This window comes from Heloderma suspectum, chromosome 1, assembly GCF_057233095.1.
Source record: "Heloderma suspectum isolate Gila_16-S chromosome 1, 16-S_ref, whole genome shotgun sequence".
Lineage (NCBI taxonomy): Eukaryota > Metazoa > Chordata > Lepidosauria > Squamata > Helodermatidae > Heloderma > Heloderma suspectum.
In genome coordinates, this window is record NC_139458.1 from 179859312 (window position 1) to 179880739 (window position 21428).

At 41.6% G+C, this 21428-nt stretch overlaps 1 protein-coding gene across 5 annotated transcripts in view; it reads left to right on the forward strand.

The window, feature by feature from the left end:
* Nucleotides 1-19621, forward strand: part of TANK (TRAF family member associated NFKB activator) — a 57430-nt gene extending 37809 nt beyond the window's left edge. For 2 of the 5 annotated variants that reach the window (XM_084811634.1, XM_084811658.1), the window contains 5 exons: nucleotides 2350-2529; nucleotides 3643-3716; nucleotides 6373-6491; nucleotides 10191-10747; nucleotides 17240-19472. In XM_084811634.1, coding sequence (XP_084667760.1) covers nucleotides 2350-2529; nucleotides 3643-3716; nucleotides 6373-6491; nucleotides 10191-10747; nucleotides 17240-17392 — 1083 coding nt within the window. In that variant the 3' untranslated portion in view covers nucleotides 17393-19472. Of the gene's footprint in view, nucleotides 1-2349; nucleotides 2530-3642; nucleotides 3717-6372; nucleotides 6492-10190; nucleotides 10748-17239 lie in introns of all 5 variants that reach the window. The other 3 variants (XM_084811649.1, XM_084811640.1, XM_084811625.1) reach the window with 2 other exon arrangements.
* The last annotated feature ends 1807 nt before the right edge of the window (nucleotides 19622-21428 follow it).

The window sequence follows — 21428 nt, forward strand, 5'->3', positions numbered from 1 at the left end:
TGAACTTCCTTTGCTCCCAGACAAACTTATATCTGAGCAAAATGTGGTATTAATCGCTCTTTTCTCCAGGCTGTGGAAAAATAGATTCCCTCCTTTTATAATCTTTACACCAACCAAAACCCGGAATGGATTCTATTTTTGCTATATTTATATAGGCCACCCAATAACAAATATTCTCTGGGCAGCTCACAAAAAATAATAATAAAAGAAAATACAAAAGAATAAAATACAAAATGACCAGTTAAAAAAATAGCATCTCTCATGTTTCGGATCTGCTTTGTACTAGCATTTCATAGCTCCAAAGAGCCGTCTATGTGTTATTTGTGATCTTTTAGAATACGAATGTGGAATCTAGTATTAGCCCTCATATTTATTTCTTAATTTTATTGCATTTATATCCTGCCTTTTTTCCTCTTGCAAGGTAGCCAAGGTGGCTTACATGGTCGTTCTCTTCTCAATTTTATCCTCATAATCCTATGAGGTAGGTTAGACTGAGAGTCAGTGACTGGCCCCAGAATTCCAAAATTCATAAAGTATAATTCTTCTTATTTTTATTTTATTATTTTCTGATCTTTGAGTTGGCCTAATAAAGGTATCATACTATATGAATTTTGAAATTTATTTCAGACATTTTGCCTATCATTGGATAAACAGACGTATTGGAGCCAAATATGTTTCCATCTCCTGTTTGCTTTGCGGCATTTTGGAAAAGGGCTTTAAGCTATCCATTCTCACATCTCTCTATGGCACTCTGCATTTCCTCATTTTGACTCTGCATTGTGATTTCTCACTCTGCAAAAAGAAAAGAAAAATCATTTGAATTTAATCACACACTCTGACTGCATTATGGTTCTTATTGCAGTCAGTTGACAAATACTGTGCATCTGTCAGAGCTGAAGTCTCTGGCCTTCAGTAAAGGACAATTTTGCTGTTGCTTCTATAACTTCATGTTTTTCTTTTTTTTCTCTCTTCTCGTTGAAGCATTTTCCCTTTTCTGTATAGACTGTCATCATGTACAGAAAATTAATAGCTTAACAACGTAGGAAAGAAATAGATTTTCTAAAGCCTTAATTTCTTTTCTTTTTTTTTAAGCTTTATAGCTTGAGTCTTACAAAATCTGAAGTCATTAAGTGCTAAATAGCTACATTTTAACTGTTCCAGAAATTGCGATCCTTGAAGACTATTGTCACCTTCTTTAAATGTACTTTATCTTGATTCTAGCACATGCTGAAACTAATTAAATATTAGTGAACAGAGTATATAAATGGAATAAGACAACATCTCCCACGTTTATAAGCACTAATATGTGTTCTGCTAGCGTGACTGTTTTATGTATTCAAAATAACACACAATTGTTTTGAATAATTGTCCACAGGGAGATGTAACTGTATGTTGCAGTAAATGGTTTTTAATTATTTCAGCCTAACTTGATGGTAGTGTGTACAAAGCTGATTTTATTTAAGAATGTAAGAGCCCTGCTGGCTCAGACCAAAGGCCTGTCTAGTCTAATACCCTGTGTCCTACAGTGGCCAACCACATGCCCATGGGCAGTGCACAAGCAGGACATGAGGGCAATAGTTCCCCAGCGACTGGTATTCAGAGAGATGCTGCCTCTGATCCTGAAGATATTATATAGCTATCGTGTCTAGTAGACATTCATAGCCTTATCCTTCATATATTTGTCTAATGCCCCTTTAAAGCCCACTAACTTGGGGGCCATCGCCACATCTTACGGTAGCAGATTCCATAGTTTGACCATGCGCTGTGTGAAGAAGTACATCCTTTTGTCTGTCCCAAATCTTCTACCATTCAGCTTCATTGGAGACCCTGGTTGTCTCTATCCACTTTCTCCACACCTTGTATAACTTTATATTTTATTTACTTATTTACTGTTCTTTTTACCTGCTCAGTACCTGAAGTTCTCTAGGCAGCGCACAATACACCTCTGTCATGTTCCCCTTTACTTGCCTGTTTTGGAAAATTAAAAAGCTCCAAGCATTGTAGCCTTTCCTCCTAAGGAAGTTGCTCCAGCCCTCTGACCATTTTAGTAGCCGTTTTCTGCACCTTTTCCAGCTCTGCAATATCCTTTTTGAGATGCAGCAACCAGAACCGTACACCATATTCCAAGTGTGGTCACACCATAGATTTGTATAAAGGCATTATGATGCTGGCAGTTTTATTTTCAGTCCCTTTCCTAATGATCCCTAACACAGAATTTGCCTTTTCCACAGCTTTTTCACAGATTGCTAAGACTTAATTTAGCCTATAATAGTCTATTCTATAATGGCATTCCTGAAAATTAACCAACTGTGCTGCGTGGGGTGTGTGGTTTTTTTTTTTCTGTTTAAGGAACAATTGGAGAGTGAGAGTGTAAAATTAAAACAAACGGAAGAAGAAAGTAATTTAAAGGAAAAGAAATTTGAATCTATTATCACCGTCAAAGAAGATGAAATAAGGCATCTGAAAAAACAGCTGAAAGAAATAAATGAAACACAAAATTGCATGCAGCTACCAAGATATGAAAAAGAGGTAAGAATATCAAAGGGATCCAAATCTTTGCAAATGGGTCAAGCTCTTTTATTTGGCATATTATCAGTTGTGCATACAGATAGCTTGGCAAATCCTTGATCTTGCAAAATAAAAAAATAGTTTCTTAAGCTACAAACTAAATGTAGTTATGATAGTGGCAATTTTATTTTTCCAATCTCTTTTATGCACATACCTTATTCTCTCCCTGCCCCGAGTGGTGTATAATTTGGAAATAGTAATTGTCAATTGATTTCTCTACTTTCTGGATGTAAATGGCATTTTGAGAAGTAAATACACAATCTGTCTTGCCTTTGTATCTATGTTTTTGCTGCAAAGATCATACTGGCTTCACTTGACAGACAACCTTTCAAGTTTTGAAAGCCACATAGAAGATGGATTATTTTAGCAACTTTAGCTGTAGGCTTTTAAATGAAACGCCCATGTAATGCTGGGCTAATCCACAAGGTGGTAGTCGAATATAATTACTTGTCTTCGTCCATGATCCAGTTCATTGTATCAGCCCTGGCCCAGCTTATTCAAGACTGTAACAGAGTCCCTACTGATAGTTTTCTTGCTGGAACAAATATGAGGCTGTGATCTGATGCATACAATAAATACATATATGAGAATTGGTATTGGTTTTCTGTCCCAGTCTCATTCTGTGTATGATGGTATGAAATATAGGAGAATATACAAGCAGAAGTATTGTATGGAATGGGATTGAATTATGAGAAGACCTAATAAAAAGGGATGAAGTGCAGAAGCCTCGTGTCTTACCCAAATTCCCTGTGTCCTCTATCTGTGCTCTGTATCAGTGGGAATAGCATGCCACAGTTATCTCAATATCCAGCTACCCAAATAGTTGGGCATGTTCCACCTTAAGGTAAATGAGGATGTGGTATGTCAGATTTCCAGCTAACTCATTTTCCAAACAGCAATTTAGGATTATTACATTTTATTTTTTTTATTTTAAAAAAGGGGAGGGGGGAGGCTAGTGCCATTGTCAAGTTGTTACTCTAGTAATCTGTTTAATGTGTTAATTTGTGTGGATGCATTGTGTTATGCTGTTGTAACGCAAACTCCTTCTTTTTCCTGCTTCTGATCTTTTTAAAGGCAAGGAGTGAAAAACATGCTTTGTCTAGGCAGGAATTATCTCCAGGGGCCTTTCCTGCAGCTGTCTATGAAAGGTACATCACTCTTTTTCAAAAAATAAATATGGAGCAGTTTTCTTTTCTTTAATTATTTAATGATTATCCTGGCTCTTGGATTTAAAAAGCCGAGGGTCTTTCCCCATTGTCCTCCTGTCTTCTGCCTCCCCATCACCAAGTCTTGAATGAGATGTCTAGGACCACTTTTAAGCAGTGGTGTAGTGGAGCCAGGGCAGAGATGCAGCGCTCGGACTTTCTGATTAGCAGCGGCACTGATGTCCTCTGCCACTCCCCTCAGTCTTCCCTGTTCTCTCTGAGCTTCCCTGCAATCCTCACAGTAGCTGGCCAGGAATGAATTTTCCCAGCTACAGTATATTGTTCCCTGTTCTAATGCAAAGTATTTTTGGGTGGATTGGCTTTGCACGGGCCATTGAGACCCATTCACTTTACAAAGGGCCTGCTCCTGGTGGAGATGAAAATGGCTAGAACTGGTTTGTTGATCTGGATCAACACAGCTGCCTGACCTTTTGGACTTTCCTTGGAGGTGTGCCTGTGGCACTTCAGAATTTACCACTACAGCACTGCTTTTGAGCATCATAAGGTTTGGTTAAAGGAGAGGCTGCTGTGGGCATGAAGGGTCCACTGTGCTGGCATCCCTGTCTCTGTTACCTCAATTTAACTTAGAGAGAATGTATAGTGAGAATGGGAACCGTAGCTCAGTGGCAGAGCACCTGCTTGGCGTGCCGAAGGTCCCAGGTTCAATCCCCAGCGTTTCCAGACAGGGCTGGAAAAATCCCTGCCTGAAACCCTGGAGAGCCGCTGCCAGTCAGTGTCGACAAGACTGTGCTTAGGTGGGCCAGTGGTCTGACCCAGTATAAGGCCGCTTCCCACGTCCCCAATGGGAGAGCGAGTGGCTGCCTATGCACCGAAGCGTCCACTTGCCTGCTTAGTGCTTGGATCAGTTCAATCTGACTCAAGGCCTGTTTGGGCCCATTTGTCCATTCTAGACCCAAGACTGGGAAGGACTTGGGACCTAGGCCTGGACCAGTGTCTCTTCAAAGGCAGAGCTTCCGTTGCCATGGGAGGAAACGGGCAAAATGAAACCTGTTGGTTCCACCACCATGAGCTATACTAGGGCCTTGCACCTTGTTGGGCATTGCTGGGCTGGGCCCAAACCTATTTCCCTGGTCCCCAGATCTATTCCCCAGAGCCCTGAATATCTGTTGATGTCAAAGGAAGATTGTCTTTTAAGCTTAATTGCGGGGGGGGGGGGGTTCCAACAGGAAGGAAAGGGAGAAGTGGGGATGGGACAGCAAGAGGTTGCAAAATAATTTTAATTCAAGAGAAGGATTTGGGATGACCTGGAGTGGGGTGCAAATTAATTTAAAAATTATTTTGAGATAATTTAGATGAGAAGTTAATTGGCTGACTTTGCCTCTTGTGAAATTTAAATCCTAGTCATTATTTCTGAATTTGCATATATAGATATAGAATCATGGGGTTGGAAGGGGCCTACAAGACCATCTGTTATGCAGTACTGTGTCTTGCGGGCCTGGGCCCTGAATCTTTTAAGTGCTCAGCAGTGACCCTGACAATGGTCCTGCTTAAGGTTGGCTTTTCCTTCCTCTGTGGCCAGGAAATGCATTTGTGTGAGTCACACAGTTGTCACACACACTTCTTCCCAAATGACTTTCGGTCTGCCATTGTCAAGGTCCAGATTCTGACAGATAACTCACCCACACCCGCCCCTAAGTGTATCTTCAATCGTTGCATTGTGGGGAGAATTCCACCAGATATGCCTGCTGATTGTACCAGGTGTGGTGTTGTGGTGACAGGCGACGCTGCAGCTGGCAGATTTTTTCTGTCTACATAATCTTTAAAGGTACACATCAGGAGCCTTCCCAAAGTTCACTTCGCCTTATGTTTGAGTGCCCAACCAGAGGTGATATGGACATCCATGGTTGGATTTCCCAACATTTTGTTCTTAAACTATAAATAAACTGGGGGGGGTTGTTGTTTTTTATCAGAGTAACTACATGTGGCTAACGTTTTATCCCATTACAGTTTAGTTTTAAATAAAGTTTAAAAAAACTAAAGGCAACGAAAAAGAGAAAAACATATGTCGTAATATAACAAGATCAATAAAGAAACAAAGAAATTCACTAATTATAATTCTTAATTTATCACCAATATGCTTGTGGAACATCTACACTAAAACAGCCTTAAGTAGGAGCTCACTAATGAAAGAATAAAAATACCACCTACACCATTTTCCCAGGAGAAATCCACCCTCCCCCATATTAGTTTTGCTGGGATGGGTTGAAAGACAGGTACAGTACCTTGTTATACCTGTATTTTCCCCACAGAAGGGCTAATAGTAGCTGGTGGGGATGAGGGAAATTATTAAGATTGGGGAGATGTTGCAGGGGGAAATGGTTAAATGCAGCCTCCCCTAGCATTCCTGCTCCGGTCAAAATAGGAAAGGACCCTCCACTGCTTTATACATTTCTTGTTTTTTTAAACATGCTGGGAGATCAGATCATGGATCTCCTATATCATGTCTGTGCCAGCCAAGCCTAGCTTTGGAATATACGTTGTATAGGTAATATTTCTAAGGTTGTGCTTGCTGGATGGCTGTTTAAAGACAACACAGTAAAATGGAATGGTGCTTTATTTTGAAATGATTGATTTTTAGGGATGAACTGGAGACTGTTTTCTGGGGCATGAAGGAAGAATTTCATCGAATACGCACACTAGCAAGAGCACAGACGGACCAGCTGAGTAAATTTAACCTACGGAGAGAACCTGTAACTGGTATCGCTTTACTGTAGCTCTTATCATGATCCAGCTCTTTCAACTGAAAGCTATGCTTTGTGTTATTGTTATGTTTGGGTTTTTACTATGCTGTACACTGCGCACACTTCCAAAGCTGTTTTGAGACCAGTCCTGCCTCTTTGTGATCTCTCATGTGGTGCTCTGTAGTTACGAAGCGATACTACGTGACATTTATCCTACGTGGCAGTAACCCTTGTGTATGAAATAGATATACACCGCCGCTTGTGAAGTTTGATGTGACTATTCATTTGCTGGGAGAATGGCAACTCTTCTCTTCTCCCCATTGCCCAGCTATACAAGGATTATCCCCATGCAAGAAAACACAGTGACTGGAGTTGCCCCTAGTTATTTTGCTGAATGCAAAAATATATTGGGACTTGTAGATTTAATAAATAATCATATATTTATATGCTACCCGTCATTATCAAGTCACAGGGCAGTGTACAAAATGCATTAAAACAATTAAAGATGACAAAGAAAATGTAGCAGGCTTGGTATCAAAATCAGCAAATGCCTGGGTGTTCAGATGTGTTCAGCAGGTGCTGAGATGGTGCCTGTCACTGCAGCGGGGAAAGAATTCAAAAGTGGGTCACCGCAGCAGAAAAGGCCCTCTACCTGGTTGCTGTCAGATGTACCTGTGCAGGCAATGGGATAACCAGGAAGCCCTGATCTGTAGATCCCCATGAACAGGCAGATTCATATGGAAGAAGGCAGTCCTTTAGTTAGCCTGGTTCTAAGTTGTTTAAGGCGTCATAAGTCAATAACGTCACCTTGGACTTGGCCCAGTAACATATTGGCATCTTATACCTTGAGGAAAGGTATAAGATGCTTACAGTAGGCTTCCCCATTCAGCAACTTAACTGCCAAATACGGCACTCACTGCAGTTTCCAGACCAGTCTCAAGGGAAGTCCTACATAGAGCACAGTGCAGTGATCCAATCTTGAGATAACCAGCGCATGGAACAGGTGTTACTCATCATATGGAAAGGAGGCATACTATCTAAGTGCATTTTAATCTCTGTTTTAACCCCTCCCTTGACACATCCTGAAGCATATTGCCGTGGGCACAATGTACAACCTCAGATATGCCACGCTTATTCCAACAGAAACTGGACAAGAACACTAATCTGTAATACTCATTTCAGTAGGGCTTGTCCAGGTATGTTTTGAGGGAATTGCACCTGCTGTGAACCATTAGTGCATTTTGTTTTAGAGCAGCCTTCCCCAACCTGATGTCATCCAGAGGTGTTGGACTAAAACTCCCATAAACCCCCTGAAGGCACCAGGTTGGGGAAGGCTGTTTTAGGGGCTATTTCTACTGAATGTCTTGCCACAAATGGTTTTTCCAGTTCTTTCCTTGTATTGATCATAAGAACCATCTCTGTTTGATGAGACCAAGTTCTGTCTAATCCAGTCCTGCCAACAGTAGCAGATCAGATGTTCTTGGGAAGCTAGCAGTCTTCGATCCAACCTGCTCGTTTTGCTTATAATCACAGCCCTGTTTATGCCACCCTTTTTGTAATCTAATCATAACTACAACAAATTGCTAGTCTTGGCATATTAATGGCCAACTTCAAAAGCTGCTGCAACGTAGGGGTACCTCACACCAGTATTTCATTGTGCAGCCTCTGTAGGAAGAGGCTAGCCTGGGCTGAGCCAGTCACATCCATGTACTGCTAGAGGGCCAATTCCATCCAGGTTTAGTTTTTGGTCTGCTACGGTTAACGTAGTTTTCTCTGCCTTGCCAAAAGCCAGATGTGTGCTGAATTCATTCTGTGGCAAATGCATCTGCATGGCTGCTACAGCCACGGCTAGAAGTCTTCATGGGCTGGAGAACCCTCAGCTGCGTGCTGCGCGAGGCAGAGCTTATTAAAGCCAAAAACCATTTGTGACATTCCTGCCTGCGTTCCACCTTTTCCCCAGCCTCCACCTCTGAGAGATCCCTCAGGAACACCTGCTTTCACTTTGGGACAGCTGCCCCCACTGTCCCACAAGCTTCAGCCCTTTTACTCTCTCTGGGTTCCAGAGAAACTCAATATGTTCAATTGGTTCTCTCAACCCACTACAGGAGAAATAATCAGGAAATAGATATAATAAAGGTAGCATAAAATCAAACAACACAGGAATTTGGATTTTTTAAAAACAAAGATTTATTTAAAACATGAGAAGTTATAAGTTATTATTAATGTTCCTAACTTCCCTACCTACTCTACCCTCCTAAAGTCCCACACACAAAACAACTACCTAGATGTTGCTTCTTCAATCCCTAAACCCTATATGACTAACTGCCAGTTCATCCTTTATATAACCTTTGAATCCTCATACATGCTCAGGCCCCTCCCACCTTTCACTTATTCTCTAGCATACTATTGACCCTATCTTACTTGGGTAAATTTAACAATGAAAACACATAGTACATTAATATAATAAGTATATGTTATACCAGTCATGTCTCATTCCTTTGCCACTTGCACTTGTGGAAGGAAATGAGTGGAAGGGACCTTCCCCACCAATCCTGCTCCCTGTACCCCCCCCAAAAAAAACTCTCCTCAGAATGGTGAGGGCGATCCTCCTGAATGGCAGGAGGCTGTTGTGGGGGGCGGGTGGAGACAGGAAAGTCTTCTTCTGTCAACGCCCTTCTGTGAGCCGTTCTTCATATCCAACCCATTGTCTCCCATAAATGGGGTGACATCATTGAAATCTGGGCTGGAGTATTGCAAGAAATGACTAACCGAAATACAGCTGAAATGAAACAAACAAGAACAGGTGTGACAGTTATATGTGGTGTCTAGAAAGGGCATTCCATATAATATCTTGATAATTTATTTAGTTATATTTTTAATCTACCCAATAACCAATGTTCTGTGGGTGGATTACAAACAAAAGATTAAGATGCCATACAGACAGTTAAAAATATAAAATGCAGTACAAATATTTAAAAGAATAAAATGTAATAAAAAACAACAAACAGCAAAGAAATTGCTAAAAGTCTAGAACTAAGTCTCTAATCATTTAAGTAGTGAGTGAAATCCATCCACACCCTGCAAATAGTGATGGTCTGTCTACTTCAACCTTCCCTGATCTGGTGCCCTCCAGATGCGTGGGAGTACAGCTCCCAGCATCCCCATCCTGCATGTCACGCTGGGGATTCCAGGAGTTGTAGTCCCACACATCTGGAGGTTACCCAATTGGGGAAGGCTGTTCTAATTGCTGGGCTGCTGACGGAGAGCACTGGGGGCAGCGAGGCATAAGGGCAATTGTGTAGTGTTCAATTCTGGCTCCAAGCAAGAGTCTTAGCAAGCTTATTCCTGACTAGAGGAATCAAAAGGGTTGGCATGGAAGAGCCCCAGTAGCAGCCTGTGGTGTCAGACAAGCCAAAGAAAAAAGCCTTTTATATATGTGTGTTTTGACATTTTGATAGATTGGCCTTGCTGACGTTGGGAAAATTTCATCAGGCAGTTTGTATCATTGGATTATGTGCTTTAAAACTGGTCTCTTACATCAAGGATGGGCAACTTTGGCCCTCCAGGTATGTTGGGCAACTCCCATCAACCCTAGGGAGCATAACCAATGCGGAGGGATGATGGGAGTTGTAGTCCAAAACATCTGGAGGGCAACAAGTTGCCCATTCCTGTCTTAGATACTCTTTAACCATTTCCTTTGCATCTGCCTTTACAGAAATTCCATTCTCCAAGCCTATTCAATGCACCGATGAACAAGCAGATGACCTATGTAATCCTTGGGTTAAAAAGGATATAAATAGGGATGTTCCACGCTTCCCATCTGTCACGCCAAGAGGAATGGGCCAAGAGGAGGAAGAGAACTCTGTTGAGTCCCTTTCTAAGTTCAACGTCAAGTTCCCACCTACGGACCACGACGCTGCTTTCTTGGAGAGTACTCCAGAGAATTCACCACTCGCATGCACAGTGGTGACTGAAAACTTACTTCAGGATCAGCAGTTTAACCGGGACCTCGGAGACCAAGCTGGGAGCTTCAGTGAGATGAAACATAACTTGTTTGAGGAACATGGCACTGACCCTATTACCTCAACTGTGCATAACCTGCCAGCTACCAGCACAACGAAACCCTCAACCCACACAAACACACTCGTCCAGAGTCCTTTGGAGAAAGCTTTCATGTACAACTTTATACCAGTCTTCCCAAAGCAAGATATCCCAGAAATTAACTTTCCCCCGATAGAAGTGATTGAGAGAACTGTTGGAGCACCACAACAGGTATTTATTTATTTTATTTTACTTATATGCCACCTTTCTGCTAAAAATGGCAGGAAAACCATTAAAGAAACAGTATCCATTTTTAAAATTGATTTTGTATTTACACATGATTTTTCTGTAAACTTCAAGTTTGAGCAGGTGGTGTTTAACCTAATGTATATCCAGTGTAAAACTTATGATCTCATCTGTCTGCTACCCTGATCCAAACCTTTGCATTAACCTAAGTGCCTCATATCATTGCGTCACCACTGTAATGTTACGATTTGTGACTTTGCTCTAGAACAACAGCCAGTACTCCCCATTCTGAGCCTTTCGTTTTATTTTTGTTGATGCAGTATATTTTAAAACTAGGTTAGAATTTAATTTGTGTGGGCTTTTATCTGAGGATATTTGCACCACTAAAAGAGAATATTTAACCCTTTGTGTAGACTGTTCTCATGTGTCTTGTCTTACACTGAAGCCCTGGTCCAAATATCCGCATGCAGTCTGATGCACACCCAGCCAACAAAGGCTTCCATGTTCTGGAGGCCATGTCCAGAGCTCTAACCACTACGCAGAACTTCCTCTCTTGTATTCTACAGGAATTTACATGTCTATCAGCACCCCTGCAGCTAGAAAGAAATCTCTGGATCGGGTACAAAGAGGATTTTAAGTTGATAAATGTTCATGATTCGTATCTACAAAACAAATGCCTGTTGATTACCGTTTTCAGCCAGACTTATTTTACTGTGTACTTAATCCTAGGAATGTATGAGAATTTTGTTTCCATTCACAAATCATCTGAACTTTTCCTGCTCACGACCCCAAGTGTGAACAGGAGTGCATCTTTTCAAAAAATACACATTTTCACACTTTAGTCAATAGGGAAAAAGTATGCACTTTTCCCATTCGAACAAACCAAAAAACATGTTGCAAACAAAAACAGGAGTGAGCCGAACCAAGCTTTGAAGTGAAATTTGGAGAGTTTGGCCAAGCTTAAATATCTCTTGTTCTCCCATCCCTACTTAATCCTCCCATGTTTGGCACTTCCATGAACAGGGAATGTTTAGGGCTTCAGTTCTGAAGTTACTCCACTTGGTTACTCAAGTCTTACAAATAATTTTGCAGTGGGAACTTACCATTCTCCATCCATTTGTCTATTTCTCTCCTATCTCTCCCCACCCATGCTGCTCCTTTCTCTCCGCATTGTCTTGTAGTTCTGCTGCACCATCTGAACAGGTGCCATATTTCTGCTCTCCCATTTCAGCAAGGGGAGATGGGATCACACCCATGCTAGCAGCAGACTGTACCGCTATTAGGCAGTCCTAATAAGTATGCAATCCTATGCATACTTATCAGGGAACAAGGTCTCCACTGAACTTGGTGGGACTGACTTCTGAGTAAATGTGCATAGGATTACACTGTATATGGGTCTTAGATGGTTTAAATTAATGTAGTCATTTTATTTATGAACCATATCACATGAAATGAGTCATTTTCAGCAGCTCTGGAATGAAAGAATACATTTTAATCAGAGTTCTATCAACAATAATCTTACCCATTTTTAAAGTCCAGTCATTTCTGTAAATGCAGTTCCTTAAGAACTCTGCTGTGATTTACAAGATTCTTACAGTGGCATTGCTGTCATTTAAATTGACATTACTCTGTTGAAAACAAATGACTTAATGTGTAAGTATCCACCAGTTTAAAGAGGCTTATTGATCACATAGTGTTAATGTAATCATGAATTACAGCCACCATTTTTATGAGTAATGGCCTCTTTTCTACAAATTATTAAAGATTTAATGAGGTACCTCTTTACTTTTTACCCAATTTCACAATGCTTCACTTTTAATTTTAGGACCATATGACCAGATTTTTGAGCATGCTTTCCTTCTCTTTTATTTTAAAATAATCATAATGAGCTCCACATTCATAATGTACAATTGATAACATATCTGTACTAAATCCAGCTTCTTTTCCATATTAGGCTTTAGTTTTTGTATTGAATTATTTGATACTAGCCCGTTTTTTATTATTCATCATGTGAAATTCTAAGTTGGACTAGATCAAAACAAATTAAACTATTTCTTCTATTACTAGTAAGAGTCCTGTGGTGTTTGTAAAACATCCATTCTATTACTTGTTACTTTCCCTTTTTCTCCAATATGTCTCCTGCTTGTTCTTTTAACTAGTTAGTCTGTGTATTCATTTCTCAATAGATGGCACCCTGCATTGTATATTAAAGCATGTGAAACAGCTGGTATGTGATTGCAAGTTGATAGAGAAGTATGCAGCTTTAAAAGTGCAGGGGAACTGGTGTTGAACTGCCATGACGTACGAGGTGTGAGGCTGGGAAAAAATTATACTCTTGGAAAATAAAGAAAAGTTTAGGGGGGTCTACATTTGTAAATGTGAATGGCCAGTACTACAAATCAGTGGTAGCCAGGAAGTCTTCGTATTTTAAGTGTTTATATTTGGAAAGAAAACTGGCAACAGAAAATAGTTCCAATATTTGTTAGTTGTATCCGGGAAGGAATGTAGAACATAAGGCCTTTGATTAAAATTGTGCTTCTTATCCAGAAACTTAGGCAAAAGAAGCCAATGTTACTTTAGAATCCATTAAATATGCAGCTGCATGTACTTGATTAAATATTTTTGTTATCTTTATTGTTATCTTGAAATGTTTGCATTCCCTTTTACTTTAAGAAGACTGCAGGTCATTTTTAAGGGATCAAAATCTAGGTCCTTCAAGACCAGCTAAACAACAGGCAGAGAGGAAAAAGCATCATCATTTTAAATGCACACATAGCCCTTTTTATCACTAAAAGGGAAAAGGGATTCCATTTGCTAAAAACAATGTTCCTGATTGCTGGGGCATAAAAGGCCCTGATCCTTTTACTTGGAGAGCTGCAATAAATCTACAGATGGAATCCTCCACTGATAGCCGCATGCCCTTACAAGCAGGAGAGCTGGCCTGTTTTCAGTGTTGGATTTGAGATGTACCCTGTAAGACAGTGATGGTGTCCTCTCCTGATTGAGTAGATAGCTTCATTCCTTTTAATAGCCATACAAATTGAAGACAACTAGAGGCCAGCTCACCCTCCTGCCTGCATGGTAGACATTACGAGTGTGAAGACATATTTAGAACACTTGAGTCCTTGCGTACAGGATGCACCATTGCTGACGTCCTAATAGTGCTGACTTCCATGCCTGATGTTTCCGCCCCTCCCCTTCCTCCAGCAAACAAGGACCTTCTGTCATGTATTTAGTACATGTGTTAACAAATAAAGATGAGGAGGGGAAACTTAAATGCAGTGTAATTGGCAACCATAAGTCGTTAGAGCTGTGGCTCTCAGTTAGTGTAATAAATTTAGCTCTTCTTTGCAGACACTAAATATAAAAACTTGAGTCTGCTTCCTTAGTATATTGCAGTTTTTTAAACACCTGGATTGAAAACTGTAATACTGAAAAAAAATGTAGACTGTATTGAAGGATTGGGATTCTGATGTATCTCCGCATTCAGTGACATCCAGGGAACTAGTTCAGCAAGGAGTACTCCTAAATTTAAGAAGAGAGCAAATATTAAGAGAGAACATTTCCATCACTTTAATGATGTGCATGTAGCACAAGTTCAACAAAGTGCTGCATGGATCTATACTTACTTTGGGGGAAAAAAATTTGCCTATATTAATTGATCTTTAGAGCCATACCCCCGCCCTTTAGATCACAACCAGGCCCCAGAGTTTGGCTGACCACAGAAAACCATATCAGTATCTTTAAAAAAGGAAATCAAAATAAGAGCTGCAAGCAGTAAGCAGACAAATAAGAATGGAAAGGAAAGGTTCCTCCTGTGCAAACACCAGGTCATTACCGATCCCTAGAGGGACGCCGCTGTCACTGGCGTTTTCATGGCAGACTGTAGCAGGGTGGTTTGCCATTGCCTTCCCCAGTCGTGACTACCTTTCCCCCAGCAAGCTGGGTACTCATTTTACCGACCTCGGAAGGATGGAAGGCTGAGACGACGTGAGCTGGCTACCTGAAAACCAGCTTCCGCTGGGATCGAACTCAGGTCGTGGGGAGTTTCAGTTGCAATACTGCTGCCTACCACCCTGCGCCACACAAGGCTCTGCAGTGTTAATTCATTAATTGGGGAGGGCACATTTTGATCAATGGGCTGCAAGTTAAGGGCACACATGTTTATTTTTAAGTCTGTTTTGGTGCTGGTGTGCTACTGACACAGAAAATACTAAAGGTGGCCTTTCCTTCTCACAATGAGTGATCGTTTCTGTTTGTTAAATTATAAGTTATTCTACACTTCCTTCAATATCTCAGCAAAACAAACCTCCACTGGAGTTGTGGCAGTATGAAAATGTATTCAGTTGGTTAAAAGACTGCAAGTTCTAATATCCTTGTAAATATTCATAGAGATCCAAAACAAAAACTACCATAATAGCTCAGTTCCTTCTACAATTAAAAATTATTCCTGAATAAATGCTTTGTTTAACAAGGACACTTTCAGTATGAGCTAGGGAGATGGGCTGACAGTGCAATCCTATATGTGTCTTCTCAGAAGTAAGCTTCATTGAGTTCAGTGGGGCTTGTTCCCAGTAAGTGGTACTGAATTGCATCCTTAATCAAAATCAAAACCCAGTGAGTAAAAAGTCTTAAGATGAAGCCTCTTACTGGTGTCTGCTTGATCAATTATTACAAGAATAGCACGAATATTGTGGCCATCTAATCATGCCTCCTATTACGGTTATTAAAACTGCCAGTTTAAATCAAGGTGGAGTTGCAAATAAGTAATTAAAAGCACACTTCCATAGCGATATTTAAAACACGCATCACTGCCTAGACAGGTTTCCGAAGCAATTTACACCAACAAAAAGTAGACTGTTTGTTAGAACTTGATGTAATTACACCTAATTAGCCTGTGTTCTGCAAGGATTGATGACTGACCACAGTAAAAGATCCACAACAGAAATCTGCCAAGGCCTTGTGACAAATATTAAATATTGTTTAGACAAAGAATTAACTCCTAAAGAAACTGTGGCTGCTTCTTTTCTCTCTCTCCCTGTGTGTGCGTTGCTTTTAATGAATCACTGTGTTTCAGAATTGTTGAGGTACTGAAACATATGTATGACATTAGGGGTTGCTCACGTGCATACACACACTTGCGCTATATATATATATATATATATATATATATATATATATAAAAAATATCAAGAGAGAAAGAGAGCTTCTCAACCGAATTTGCTTGTTCTAGCTCCAAATCCTCTTTGCTCATTAACTTCCTCAGGGTGCAATCCTATTGAGATAGATGGCCACCTCCGACTTCCTCTGAAGTTGGAGGCAACTGCCTATCCAATGCAGGGCTGAAACACGGAGGAGCAGATTCCTCCTATGCTCTGGCTGCCCTGCAGTTTGCCTTAGATGCTTGATTTTGGGCATCTAAGCGCAGCTTCGGGGAAGGGGTGAGAACGGGGCTGGAGACCGCATAGGAAGCTGTCTAGGGCAGCTTCCTCAGTCCCCGCCCCACCCCTGGGAACACCCCTTTGCACCCTGTCCATGCTGCGCGTTACGAGCATGGACAGGCATGGAGGGGCAGCCACCACAGTTCTCTCCACCCCGGCTATGAGGGGGAGGGGGCGGGGAGCACAGTTTCCCAGCTACAAGCTCGTAGTGTTGGCTATGAACTTGGAGCTGGGAAACCGAAAAATCCTATCTCCCCCAGACGCTGTCTAAGTACATGATAAAGTAGTAGCGTAAAATAAATCCACTATAGAAACTTTCCCCTTTGCCTTGTCCCTTTGTTTCTTCTTCCCTGATGGACCTGCCACAATTCTGGTGTCATTCAAAATGTGTACTGAGTTATGTTTAAAAATCAAGGAGCACAGTCTTGGACAAAACAAGTATTGCAAGACAAGAATAAGTACCAACCAAGTGACTAGTCTGAGTCAGTAAAAAATACCAAAAATTATCTTGGAAGATTGCAGAAGAGAAAGTGCAACCCCCAAATGATAGCTAGTGTATTTTCAGATGTGTTCATCTTATACTGACTTCATGAATATAGAATGAAATTCTGTCTCCTGTGGCATATTTGGTAAATGATTGCTTTATTTTTAAGTCATCGGTAAAATGTATTTTGGGTGTTTGTTTTTTTTAAAATGGGATGCCATTTGAGTCAGTATTCTTATGCAATATAAATACCAATGCCTTAACATAACACTTCGGTGTACGCTAAAATAGCAAGTATAGTACGTGAATTTATCAGGGTAGAATTACTACCAAGAAATGCTTCAGTTGACAACATTCTTGAATAAAAACTTGCAAATATTTTATATGCTTAATTTTTCTTATCACTTCAGTGAAAAAGGAAAGCACGTACCTCAGTCAAATGAAATGCTGTATATTTAGTTATACCAAAAACAACAACAATCCCTAGCCAGTAAAAAGCTAGCATTCACTTTGCACAAGGTACTAACTCCCCCCCCCCCCTATTTCTTATAGCCGCTCTGGAATCCACTGGCTCTTGCTTCTACAGACTCAGAACTCGATCAGCCTGAAATATGTGAATTCTGTCAAAAGATTTTCCCACCATCTCTTACATCCAGGGAGGACTTTCTGAGGCACCTGAATTCACACTTCAACTTGAAATCTTAGTGTCACTGGAACAAAGATAAGTTTTATTTCAATTGAGAACTTGTGGTTGATGTACTTCAATTTTCAGCCGCAATACAAAGAGTAATTTCAGAATGTTAGGCTGATAACAGAATCGATCCAAACCTGTATGGCCCACTGTTAATATGATTAAAGCCAATTTCAAAGGCATGAAAGGAAACTGTGAGCATACCCTATCCCATGAACATGTTCTTCTCAAAACCTTGGTCAGGAAAGAGTGGGACTTAAGGTTATGACCATCCAGTTTGAAAACAAGAAGTACTTGAAGCCATTATTTGGGCACGGAGTTTGTAACTCTAGCACTATTGTGCCTTTGTAAAGAACTCTTATTCACTGGAATGTCTTTGGACATTTGTATGTTTTTTTTAAACCTTGCCATTAATTGTAACAGTAGATCATGAATGTATTTACTTGGAAACAAGTCCTATTTATTTCAGTACTTGACTCCAAGTACATACAGATGTGATTTGAGCAACAGGCCCCATCATGATGAAAAGTACCTATTGTGTGTGCTGGCCCATTTACAAGTAGTAGTAGCAGCATGTCAGTGACACATCCGTCTTCGCTACTGATAATTGATATGCTAACACTATATGTAAATGGGTCAATGCATTTGGTGAATGCATTTAAACATGACAGGTGTACATGAAATGCTTATGGACATAAGTGTTTTACCTGTAGCCTATTTCACTTTTGTTATTAGGAACAGAATAAAGAGAAATCTAGGGCAGGGTTGTCTTAATTTGCCTTGTCTTTTTTCAGAATTAGTGAGCATCAGCTATTACTGGAGCAAGTGATGTCACTTAAATAGTATAACCACTGTAGTAAAACTACTGCTGGGGATAGGGATTCCTGTGTCCAAAACCAAGATAATGTTTATGGCCAGTGTGGAATATTCAGATTGAACTGTAGTGTTGTGTTCGATCTATAATTACTGGACTTGCACCATCACCGGAGATCTTTCCCTCTTCCCCCTCCCCAACCCCTTCCTACCACCACCAATTATCTGCAAGAAAAGGAAGAAGATGCCTAGACTATAGCCTCCCTGCCCCATAATTTGCAAACTATTTTGTGACCTGCAGCATGGGCTCTTGAATTTGGGGAAGGGGCAGTCTGTTTCTGCACGGATTGCCCTCACTTGGATGAGTGTCTGCCTTTCTCCAGTATATGTAACCAATATCCTACTGGTACTATCAGTAGCATAGTAGCATTAATACTCAATAAAATGTTAATTGTATAGGGAAGGGCAGTAGCACAGCAGAAGAGTGCCTGCAGAAGTTCCCAGGTTCAATCCCCGGCATTTCCAGGTAGGGCTAGGAAACCCTAGAGAGCCACTCCCACTCGGTGTAGATTGAGCAAGGTGGACCAATGGTCTGACTGTGTGTAAGGCCACTTGCTTTGTTCCTACACTTACCCATCCAGGTCTCTTGAGGGAAGCTAGGTACCTTGAGCAAGTCATTAGGCTTTACCTGGGACACTTAAGACTCCCACACACTTCACAGTGTGCTGTTTTTCAGAAAGGTGATAATTTTTGCAACATGGACTGAGGTGTTTTTAGTCCAGATGTAGTAATTGTATAGGAGTGAGATTTAATAAATTGCATATGCTGTTGGAGTTTTTTCTCCGTTTTCTCCAAATGTCTAGTACTTCCATGAAATGCCCATTTTACAACTCAACAAAGGGCGGTGGGGACGACTGCCTTGCATAATTTTAAGTCATTTGACTATACAAACATCTTTCTACAACTTTGGTTGCAACCTTTCATCTGTCTTTGACAAGCTGTTAACTGCCTTTGCGCTAAAATAAACGGTACTGTGCAGGGTTTTGTCTCTGGTGTGACCCAGAATGCGTCGTTGGTTTTACTGTAATAAAACTACCATGCCAAGCCTTTAACAAATGCTTGTATGACATTACCAGGTCTGAGACCCCTCCTTTGGCTTGCTTACAAATTATGCTTTTACTTCGAAAGGAGAAAGAATTGCACTTCTTGGAAATAGCCCCTGAACCTGACGTTTTAAGATGTGAGATATGACAGCAGTATAATAAAGGAAGAAATGCTTTTAAAAAACACCCGCATGTATTTTGCACTGTCTGAACTTTCTACATATTTTCAGCCCTTAAATTTCCCATCACAAGGCACATATCAATTCCTTTAATAGCAAACTTGTTTGTTTGTTTGTTTGTTTGTTTGTTTGTTGTCTTTTTATCCCGCTCCTCAGCCAAAAAAGGCTCCTGGAGCGGCTTACAGTCAACGAACAAAGGAGACAGTCCCTGCTTGCAGGCTTACAATCTGAAAAAGACACAACCCACAAGGAAAAGGCAATGGGGAGGGGAGAAAAAAGAATTAGGTAGACTGTCAGCAGGTCTGGTGGGATGGCCCTGCTCCCCCCTCTCATCTCCCAAGGGAGGGGCAGTCCAATTGGAGCAGGCCCTGATGTTCCCTTTGCCTGCTCCCTCGCTCTTTCTTCTTCCTCACAGGGCCATGGATGGCAGTTAGCCCTGTGGGGGTGGGGGGAGTCCAACTGGAGCAGGCCCTGATGTTCCCTTTGCCCTGTGCCAACAAAAATGGGGTCAGCATGCTTGTGGTGGTCGAAGGAAGCCCAAGTTTGCAGAAGCACAAGAAAATATTTTAAGCAACACACAGAACAAGGTGCCAAAAGTGCACATCCACACACCCCCCCGCGAAAACCAGCCCAATAAGGTGAGTCAGCAACTGATTTTAGAAGTGATGAATGGGAGGCTTATTGTTAGTTATTGAATGTATTGTTGTTTTTTTACTGCCAGGGCGGGAGAGAGATGTTTGTGGGATTTTCCAGCTCAAATACCAAATTAACTTGAGCAAATTAACTTGGCTACTATGCCCCTTGACTCAGGGTAGGGAAGCACTGTTTGCTTTTCCACCTCAGCCGGCAAAATGTCTTGGGCCAGTCTTACAGTATCCCAGACGAAAGCATGGCTTGCTGGAATCCTGAACAGGAGCGTTCCTGTTTGGAGATGGGGTGCTGAAGATACACTGCAACATTTTGTTGCTGGCCCCACTTGTCTATTTCTAGAAAGAAAACACTTGTCAGGAGGAGCCTGCAGGTCCTTTATTTTGTTTTTGTTTCTTTTAGTACTGAACCTCATGGGGTCTTTCTGTAGACTGCAGTATGGTGTTTGGCCCTGATGGGAAGGGAACAAATGTGAACCCTGAGCAGCCACCAGTCTAATAAACCTTTCAGGGAGGTTTCAGTTGAAGCTGCCAGAAGGGACATCTGCTTTATTATGCTCACCAAGGAAAGCTCAGAAAGTAGTTTTATGTCACCTTAGCTCAGCAGAAGAGACACTGGGCCCCAAAAACATGCATTACTTTTAAAAGTGGTGGAAGAAAGAATGTGGGGGACAGGCAGAAAGACATTTTCTCCTTTCTCCCACCTCGGATAAGGTGCCGGTGCATCGCCACTCTTTCCCAGCCTTCATGATAACTTAGTGAGGTAGGCATATTGGGGCTCTCTTCACGGTAGCATGGCTACAAGAGCAAGCTGGGCGCCACCATGGAGCTGAATCCAGTAGTAGCTCCAGGTTTTTTGTGGGCTTGTGGGGAAGACACCTTCCATGGGCCCCCTTCGCTCAGTGAGTCCACGTCCTCGCCGCCCCTGTCACCAGCTGCGATTGCTCTTCATCCTCTTTCTCTTCATTGCTACTGCTTCCCTGCTTGGCAGGCAGTGAGTGGTGTGCACTCAGGCAGTGGCATCTACTGCTCCTTCTCACCACCACTGTTGCCTGGGCCAGAGGCAGGTGAACAAACAGGTTGCACTGGTGAAGAGGAGGAGCCACTCCAGGGGCTCTCGCCGGTGGGCCCCTGCTGGGGTGTGGGCCCTGGGCAGGTGCCTAGCCGTGCCTACCCTTGACACTGGCCCTGGCTGAACCCCAAACCAAGTGCAACAGCCAGAGACAGACCTCCAGCAGGGGAGGAACCTTGGATGCCCCAGTTTGCCATCCAGGACTATGGTGGCACTATGCATAGGGTTTTGCTTTC